The sequence below is a fragment of the Sinocyclocheilus grahami genome, unplaced genomic scaffold, assembly GCF_001515645.1.
Source record: "Sinocyclocheilus grahami isolate Dianchi unplaced genomic scaffold, SAMN03320097.WGS_v1.1 scaffold525.1, whole genome shotgun sequence".
In the NCBI taxonomy this organism is placed as follows: Eukaryota; Metazoa; Chordata; class Actinopteri; order Cypriniformes; family Cyprinidae; genus Sinocyclocheilus; species Sinocyclocheilus grahami.
In genome coordinates, this window is record NW_015505704.1 from 155,325 (window position 1) to 165,833 (window position 10,509).

Here is a 10,509-nt window from a genome sequence, read left to right on the forward strand (position 1 = left end):
CACTCACTCCCTCACACACACACTCACTCCCTCACACACACACTCACTCCCTCACACACACACTCACTCCCTCACACACACACTCACTCCCTCACACACACACTCACTCCCTCACACACACACTCACTCCCTCACACACACACTCACTCCCTCACACACACACTCACTCCCTCACACACACACTCACTCCCTCACACACACACTCACTCCCTCACACACACACTCACTCCCTCACACACACACTCACTCCCTCACACACACACTCACTCCCTCACACACACACTCACTCCCTCACACACACACTCACTCCCTCACACACACACTCACTCCCTCACACACACACTCACTCCCTCACACACACACTCACTCCCTCACACACACACTCACTCCCTCACACACACACTCACTCCCTCACACACACACTCACTCCCTCACACACACACTCACTCCCTCACACACACACTCACTCCCTCACACACACACTCACTCCCTCACACACACACTCACTCCCTCACACACACACTCACTCCCTCACACACACACTCACTCCCTCACACACACACTCACTCCCTCACACACACACTCACTCCCTCACACACACACTCACTCCCTCACACACACACTCACTCCCTCACACACACACTCACTCCCTCACACACACACTCACTCCCTCACACACACACTCACTCCCTCACACACACACTCACTCCCTCACACACACACTCACTCCCTCACACACACACTCACTCCCTCACACACACACTCACTCCCTCACACACACACTCACTCCCTCACACACACACTCACTCCCTCACACACACACTCACTCCCTCACACACACACTCACTCCCTCACACACACACTCACTCCCTCACACACACACTCACTCCCTCACACACACACTCACTCCCTCACACACACACTCACTCCCTCACACACACACTCACTCCCTCACACACACACTCACTCCCTCACACACACACTCACTCCCTCACACACACACTCACTCCCTCACACACACACTCACTCCCTCACACACACACTCACTCCCTCACACACACACTCACTCCCTCACACACACACTCACTCCCTCACACACACACTCACTCCCTCACACACACACTCACTCCCTCACACACACACTCACTCCCTCACACACACACTCACTCCCTCACACACACACTCACTCCCTCACACACACACTCACTCCCTCACACACACACTCACTCCCTCACACACACACTCACTCCCTCACACACACACTCACTCCCTCACACACACACTCACTCCCTCACACACACACTCACTCCCTCACACACACACTCACTCCCTCACACACACACTCACTCCCTCACACACACACTCACTCCCTCACACACACACTCACTCCCTCACACACACACTCACTCCCTCACACACACACTCACTCCCTCACACACACACTCACTCCCTCACACACACACTCAGTCACACACACACACACAGTTTCCTAATACCAAATATTAGTATTATTTATATAAAATATTATTTATTGAATAATAATATTTAATAAACATAACAACAGCCATCATGCAAGTTGCGAGGCAATTCAATCAAAAGTACAAAGGCAGCGCTCTGATATACAACATTGAAGTTACATAAACATGGTAAGATTTTGCCAAAACTATTTGCTCTGGAACAAATAATAGATTGAGACCAAAGACTGCTCATTAGATTTACCCAAAACGAAATATATCTCATGTTTAACCACAATAGAGACATCAGAGCCAGCGGTGTGAGGCTTTATGAGTGATGAACAGCCGCTGATGCCCTGGAGCTCACATCTCCGAAAAACATCAAAGCACATTTTCAAATAGACATTGTTTATTAACAAACCGCATATTTGAAGTCTAGACAAGTACATTATCACATAAAAAGCTCTTAAAACTACATTCAGTGGCACAAAAAAAGTATTATTCTTAAATTATAGTGGATTTGGGCGTCCGCTATGACGCTCGCTGTGAGAAATACGGCAAGCGGAGTGATTCAAACGGGGATGTGGTTGGAGTAGCTCTGTTATCACTCTGATATCGCACTCTTATCAGCCAATCAGATTCAAGGACCAGAGAGAACTGTTGTAAATATATATAGTTTATTCCTCCATGTGAATATTAAAATATAAACTATAACATGCACTAATAGTCTCTTTTGCTCACCAAGGCTGCATTTATTTGAAATAGTGAAAACAGCAAAACATTATTACAATGTAAAACAGCTGTTTTCTATGTGAATATCTGTTAAACTGTAATGTATTTCTGTGATGCGCAGCTGTATTTTCAGCATCATTACTCCAGTCTTCAGTGTCATGTGATCTTCAGAAATCAGTATAATATGCTGATCTGCTGCTCGAGAAACATTTCTGATTATTATCAATGTTGAAAACAGTCGTGCTGCACAATATTTCTGTGGAAACTGTGATGCATTTTATTTTCCAGGATTCACAGATGAATAGAAAGTTCAAAAGAACAGCTTTTATTTGAAATAGAAATCTTTGTCACATTATAAATGTCTTTACTGTCACTTTTAAACAATTTAATGTGTCCTTGATGAAAAGAAAAAATACCCACTCCAGACTTTTGAACATGAATGAACCTTAATCTGTTCACTTATATATTACAAAAAAAATTTCTGTCCACATTATTGAAGCTTTGATGAATTAACAAAGCCAACTATGACTTTTAATTATTATCTCTCAACACTTTTGATCTTTTTATTGTTTTATTATTATATCCTGCTTAATCTTATGGGAAATCAGTATGTTTTTTGTTATTGATTAGAATTTTAAGTGACATAAAAAAAAAAGTTCAGGATCTCATTAGATCTGCAGCTAGTTTAGCTGTGTTATTTATGTGTGAGTGTGAGTGTGCGTGTGAGTGTGAGTGTGTGTGAGTGTCTGAGTGTGTGTGTGAGTGTGTGTGTGAGTGTCTGTGTGTGTGTGAGTGTCTGAGTGTGAGTGTGAGTGTCTGAGTGTGTGTGTGAGTGTGTGTATGAGTGTGAGTGTGTGTGTGTGAGTGTGTGTGTGTGAGTGTGAGTGTCTGAGTGTGTGTCTGAGTGTGTGTGTGAGTGTGTGTGTGTGAGTGTCTGAGTGTGTGTGTGAGTGTGTGTGTGAGTGTGAATGTCTGAGTGTGAATGTCTGAGTGTGAGTGTCTGAGTGTGAGTGTCTGAGTGTGAGTGTCTGAGTGTGTGTGTGAGTGTCTGAGTGTGTGTGTGAGTGTGAGTGTGAGTGTCTGAGTGTGTGTGTGTGTGTGTGTGGGAGTGTGTGTGTGTGTGTGTGTGAGTGTCTGAGTGTGTGTGTGTGATATATAAATGCAGTTTGTCTCCGGATCTTCCTCAAATACTCCATTTTCCGCTCCGGCTCAGTGAGGATTCTGGGAAAGGCCTTCATTATTGTGCTGGTTTCAGTCAGCACTCCTGAGCTTCTGTTGGAGCCGCTGTATAAATAGAGCCTGAGTCCTCTCTACTGACTCCAGATCAGCGTAGAGTGACACCAGAGCTGGATTCACCCTCATGACGGGACAGAAGCGCTGATGAAGGTTTCATACGCTCATAATGAGACTCATACAGACCAGCCCTCATTCTGTTTATTGTGCTTTCATGGAGATCTCTCTCTCTGTGTGTGTGTCCTCGCGATTACCTGTTTATGGTTCAGCATTAGTGTAAATGAGCATGTGAACGTCTGCTGGAATCCTGAGTTCAGTGCTCAGACTGAGAAACACTTTCAGAGTCACAGATGGAGATTCAAAGCGTTTAATGTCATGTGCAGTTAATGGAACTAGATGTGAGTTAATGGAACTAATAAATTATACTAAAGTCTTATCAGTTATCAAAACAATCACCATACTGACCATATCAACTTTAATGATAGTTTATTGAAGCAGCATGATGAATTCTTAGAGCATCTACTGCACAGAAGCATTTAGGCCAGTGTTTCTTCAATCCCTAGTGGGACTAGTGGAAAAAAGCATCCAAAATACACGTTTAAGTGTTTTATTTTTATTCTTTCATTTATTGTTTTATCTGTTTGTGTGTAGATTTAAATTCCAATCCATATCTTTAAAGAGTTTTGTTTTCTTACACACTAAACTTTAGTTTTATTCCCCTCTATATTCTGAAGCCTTTTACTGAGGGATTTGGTACATATTCCCATTTATATATGCAGTATTTAATGTTTCTAAAAACGTGGTGAAAATGTATTTGGTTTATGGAGTGATAAAACGAGAAATCCAGAATCCCCTCTGGAAAAACCTTCATGTCAACAAAGAATTTTGAGCATGACTTTATCTAATGTTCAGATTCCTGCTTTGGAAGTGTATGCAAATGAGTGCATATTTCATTATATAATGCCTCATTTGCATACTTAAACATAACTTTTTAGAAAGCTTGTGAGACAAAACTCTAGTCATGATGAATCAGCTGCTGAAGTGTGGTGAGATCTGATACCTTGTTCACCTCTAGCATCTGGCCTTAAGAGAAATAACTCCTCATCGTGGACTCATGACTGAATGAGTTGTGTGTGTTTGACCTGCTGCCGCTGGATGAATGAGGCGTTACTATGGTAACGGAGCAGCTCCACTGCCCACCTGTGCCTCACATTCACTGCAGATTACCTGACATTCATTTGAACTCTTTAAACATTTGATATTATAAACATTCGTTTTTAAGAAAGTCATCATTGTCTCCCCCTCGTGGTTCCTGTATGACTGACTCATTTCTTCTGTGAAACCCTAAAGGAGTCGTTCAGCAGAATGTTCACGCTGCTCTTTTACATACAGCGCATGAGCTGATGCTGCTGAGCTCCAGGAATTAATTCAGTATCGACTCAGACTCTGTGTTTTACGCCTCGAAACTCTGTAAAGCTGCTTTGGAACAGTAAACATTTTGACGAGCGCTAGACAAATAAACAAAGAAACGCAGATGAAGACGACTCCTCGGGAGCTGGCGCTCATCTAGTGACACACGTTCATACAAACACACACACAAACTCATGCAATCCCTCCGCATAGTGTTATAGAAAGACTATTTTGACTCCTTTAATATATAAAATCACACCAGTTCACTTTATAAATTCACTCCAAACTTTCAAATGGTAGTGTATGATTTATGTTTTTGAAGGAAGACTCTTCTGCTCACCAAGGCTGCATTTATTTGATCAGAAATACAGTAAATGCAGTGAAAATGTGAAATATTATTTCTATTTAAAATAACAGTTTTCTATGTAAATATCTGTTAAGCTGTAATGTATGTCTGTGATGTGCAGCTGTATTTTCAGCATCATTCCTCCAGTCTTCAGTGTCACATGATCTTCAGAAATCAGTATAATATGCTGATTTGCTGCTCAACAAACATTTCTGATTATTATCAATGTTGAAAACAGTTGTGCTGCACGATATTTTTGTGGAAACTGAGACATTTTAATTTTCAGGATTCACAGATGAATAGAAAGTTCAAAAGAACAGCATTTAATTGAAATTGAAATATTTTCTATCATTATAAATGTCTTTACTGTCACTTTTGATCGATTTAATGCGTGCTTGATGAATAAAATTTTGTGAACACTATTCGTAATGCATTAATTCTGTTGTAATAGAACATGAATTGATGGTGTATGCATGTCAGTGGTTCAGACTGGTTCAGTTTCTCTCTCTATTGGTTCGTTATGAATGTGTTGGTTTATTGGCTGTGGTGATGTTTTCTGTTCGTCTGTGCTGTAATCACACAATCATTGCATCGAGCACTAGTAGAGTTCTCCTTAACCGGCTCACGTGGTTCGAGCGAGTCAGTATGATGGTGATCCTGCTGAACTGTGTAACGCTGGGGATGTACCAGCCCTGCGAGAACATCGACTGCTCCTCCAAACGCTGCCAGATCCTGCAGGTCAGTCTGAGGAACCAGATTCATCAGCGTTTCATAGTTTTACATACTTGCCTGTTAATGAGTCTTTCACTTCGTTAATCAGCTCTTTCTGATCTCGTGAGCTTTCAGCACATTAACTAACCCGTTAAGCATGCGCTTCATATCTAATATTCAGATGATTCCAGATCATCAGCGTCATCTAGAGACTTATCATCAGAGCTTCATGTTCATTAGCTGATCATTAGACTCTGTTGATGTCAGTTGATTTAATTGCATGGCTGATTTCTCTCTGTCTCTCAGGCCTTCGATGCATTCATCTACATCTTCTTTGCGCTGGAGATGGTGGTGAAGATAGTGGCTCTGGGGATCTTCGGCCAGCGCTGTTATCTGGGAGACACCTGGAACAGACTGGACTTCTTCATCGTGATGCTCTCTCTCTCTCTCTCTCTCTCACACACACACACACACACACACACACACACAGACACACGCGCACACACACACTCACGCACACACGCAGACACGCACACACAGACGCACGCACGCGCACGCACACACACAAGCACACACACACACACACACACACACACACACACACACACACACACACACACTCACTCACTCACAGAGAGCTTTCAGATGGTAACCGTTACACTCTTCAGTTCAGCGCTCAAACAAACCCATTACAGGAGTTTGATTCCTGAAGTGCTGAGCTGATGAAGCGTGATGTGTGTTAGTAACTCAATGCTCTCAGTTCAGATCAGCAGTGATTCAGGAGCTCTGGAGTTTCTCCATTCAGAATGAATGATGCTGTTAACACTGACAAACTGTAAAATCCATAAGGCTGTACTATAATAATATAATTGTGACATTTAGTATAAAACACACCATCATTCAATTTTTTTCAAAAGAAATTAATGCTTTTGTTCATCAAGGATGCATTAAATCGATCAAAAGTGACCAGTAAAGACATTTACAATGTTACAAAAGATATTCACATAGAAAACAATTGCTTTATTTCATAATATAATTACTGTTTTTTTCAGTTTTTTTGATCAAATAAATGCAGCTTTGGTGAGCAGAAGGCACTTCTTTCAGAAACATTAAAAAAAAAACTTGCCAACCACAAACTTGTGAATGTTATTTTATTTTGTGGTTTTACAGCATTAATGTCTCTCGTTAAACCTACAGACAGCACACAGTTTGTTTTGATCTGCAGCGACTGAAATGCATCGATTCCACTGATGTATTTGGCATTGATTGTGTATGTGTGATCAGTTCATGTGTTCACTGAGTGTCAAACAGCAGACTATCTCACTCATTCATCTCTGTCTCTTCTGTTACGCTGTGTGTTTTATTTGTGTCTTGTCTGTGTTCTGTATGATGGCAGATCTCCTGATCAGTGTGTAAATGCAGGACAGATGGAAATCTCTGACACGTGTGTGTGTGTGTGTGTGTGTGTGTGTGTGTATGTAAATATGCATATGATCAGCTGTCAGAGATCTTCAGAGAAGCTGTGTGTGTGTTTGAGGAGCTTCAGAACAAACAGTGCTGAAGAATAAATGTATAAAACACCACCTGTACTGTGTTAAACTGTACACAGATGAGCTGTGTGTTTATATCGTGTGTGTGTGTGTGTGTTCAGGGTGGTGGAGTATTCTCTGGACCTGCAGAACATCAACCTGACGGCCATCCGGACGGTGAGAGTCCTGCGGCCGCTCAAAGCCATCAACAGAGTCCCCAGTGAGTCTGATCTCTGCTCATTTCTGCTGTGTGGAATCAAACCTGACTCTGTTTCTGATTGTGAGTGATTCTTCAGTGCTGAATCATAAAGGGTTCATGGACAGGAGACGCAAACACTCCTGAGGATCTGCTGAGAAACCATTAGCTGATGAGACACGATAGCTTTAACACCTACAGAGACGTTACTGAGGATGAACCTGATGAAAGCAGGAGAAAATTACATGAACAACCCAGAGACAAACAACACTCTTCCATTATAAGGGTCAGACAAAAAACGAGGATATTCCATTCTGTGGATTTATCAGGGTTTCTGTGGGTCTTAAAAAGTATTAATCTGCATTTTCATAAATTAAGGCCTTAAACGCTCTTATATCAGAGCAGAAAGTCTTACATTCATAAAGTCATGGCATTAAATGTCGCATGCAAAGCAAAACATTAATATCATTTTCAGTATTTTTGTTTTTCAATATAAATATCAAAATATCCTTAAATCAAAATGTTTACTTGAAATGCAAATTAAAGACATGAAGTCTTCTTTTCTGAAAAAAGTAGCAAAAGTAAGTGAATTTATGCTTACAACAAGAACCAATATCTGTCAATGCAACAGTTTTTTTCTTTAAATGAAGTTGGTTTTTCTGGGCTTTTTTGGCAGACATTTGTTCTTGTTTTAAAGGGGTCATCGGATGCGAAATGCACTTTTACATGTTGTTTGAACATAAATGTGTGATGGCAGTGTGTGTACACAATCACCCTATAATGATAAAAATCCACCCAGTGCTTTTTTTAATCTCCTAAAATCATTACCCCTTTCTCAAATCAAGCCGTTCTCTGATTCCTGCCAGTGTGATGTCACACAGACCCAGGCCCCTCCCACGATTGTTGACTGACATTGGTGTCTTACCTTAGCTCCGCCCTGAGTGAGCTGTCATCAGTCCGCCATTGTTTCACCGCCGGAGCAGATGTAGACAAGAATGTCTCCGATTAAGCGATTGAGGTGTTTTGTTGTTAGATGTAATAATGAACATAGCAGTCGTCATTTACTCCCGACATCTGAGCCGATCAAGATGCAGTGTATTATGTTTGTTTTTGAAGGGAATGCGTCCCCGATACCTAAATGCGTTTGTGTTCACGCAAATCATTCATGATCCAGCTTCACCTACAGAAGAAGTGAGTATAAGGTTTTTTATGAATCTTTGCAAATCGCCTTTCCCAATAATGTGCTAGTTAGCAAGTTCAGAAACGAATGCGGCTAAAGTTTCCCGTCTCAGAAAACGGCTCGTCACCCCATGGAAGAGAGGGGCGGGGTGAGCAGAGCTCATTAACATTTAAAGGGACATGCACCCAAACGAGTCGCTGTGAACAGAGCTGTTTTTGACTGGGTAAATAGGGTTTTGTTTTACACCACCATTGAGAAATTTTAACCAAAGTATGTCATAGACTTTTCATTAAAACCCTAAAGTAGGGGTATTCAATTAAAGTTCCAAGAGGTCCGGTCACTATATTTCCTTCCCAGTGGAGGTCCCTGGACCACAAAACCAGTCTTAAGTCGCTTGGATATATTTTTAGAAATAGCCAAAAAAAAACATTGTATGGGTCAAAATTATCGATTTTTATCATAAAGATCATGTTCCATGAAGATATTTTGTAAATTTCCTACCATAAATATATCAAAACTTAATTTTTGATTAGTAATATTCATTGCTAAGAACTTCATTTGGACAACTTTAAAGATGATTTTCTCAATATTTAGATTTTTTTGCACCCTCAGAGTCCAGATTTTCAAAATATTTGTATCTCGGCCAAATATTGTCCTATCCTAACAAACCATACATCAATGGAAAACTTGTTTATTCAGTGTTCAGATAATGTATAAATCTCAATTTAAAAAAATGGACCCTTATGACTGGTTTTGTGCTCCAGGGTCTCATATATGAATAGTTACACATTTCCGTCTGGGCACCAGTAATGCTTTGTAAAAAAAGAAAAGAAAAATCTATCTATAGAAATATATATATAGAAATATATCTAAAAAAAATGGGTTACCATACTTGGCCACATGTCACGTCACTCTCACTTCTTTCAGAACATGCAACACAACTCCTTATTCAAGCTCTTGTTCTGTCCAGGCTGGACTATTGCAATGCTCTCTTGGCAGGTCTTCCAGCCACTTCTATCAAACCTCTACAATTAATAAAAAATGTCGCTGCAAGATTAATCTTTAATGAGCCGAAAAGAAAGCATGTCATACCTCTGTTCATCAATCTGCACTGGCTACCAGTAGCTGCTCGCATTAAATTCAAGGCATTAATGTTTGCCTACAAAACCACCACTGGCTCTGCACCCACTTACCTAAATTCATTACTTCAGAGTTATGTGCCTCTAGAAGCTTGCGTTCTGCAAGTGAACGGCGTATTATTGTGCCATCTCAAAGAGGCACAAAATCACGTTCACAGACCTTTTCATTAACTGTTCCCTCCTGGTGGAATGACCTGCCCAACTCAATCCGAGCAGCGAGTCCTTAACCATCTTCAAGAAACGACTAAAAACACATGTTCCACCTTTATTTGACCCTCTAACTCTAGCACTTTCTATTCTATTTTAATTCTACTTTATCTATATTTATCTTCGTTTTTTTATAAAAACAAAAACAAAACAAACAAAAAAACACTAGCTTTCTATTTTTTTCTATTCTATCTACTTGTTTTTCTTTGTGTGTGTGTGTATATGTGTGTGTGTATAATATATAAATATATATATATATATATACACCTTGCTACGTGTACTGGGTTACACTAACAGAGACTTGTCATTTGCACTTATATATTGTTGCTCTTTTGTTAGTTTTGACTGCTTTTATTGTCCTCATTTGTAAGT

The 10,509-nt window shown here is 40.6% G+C and overlaps 1 protein-coding gene across 2 annotated transcripts; it reads left to right on the forward strand.

Moving 5' to 3' along the window:
- Positions 1–5,812: 5,812 nt before the first annotated feature.
- On the forward strand, positions 5,813–8,049 carry LOC107555101 (voltage-dependent T-type calcium channel subunit alpha-1I-like). Of its 2 annotated transcripts, XM_016237792.1 has the most exons (4): positions 5,813–5,913; positions 6,193–6,319; positions 7,531–7,635; positions 7,712–8,049. In XM_016237792.1, the coding sequence occupies exons 1-4, from the start codon at positions 5,821–5,823 to the stop codon at positions 7,756–7,758; spliced, it is 372 nt and encodes a 123-aa protein (XP_016093278.1). In that variant the 5' UTR covers positions 5,813–5,820; the 3' UTR covers positions 7,759–8,049. The 2 variants fall into 2 exon arrangements, with proteins under 2 accessions (XP_016093278.1, XP_016093276.1); XM_016237790.1 differs by having other exon boundaries at positions 7,531–8,049.
- Positions 8,050–10,509: the final 2,460 nt, after the last annotated feature.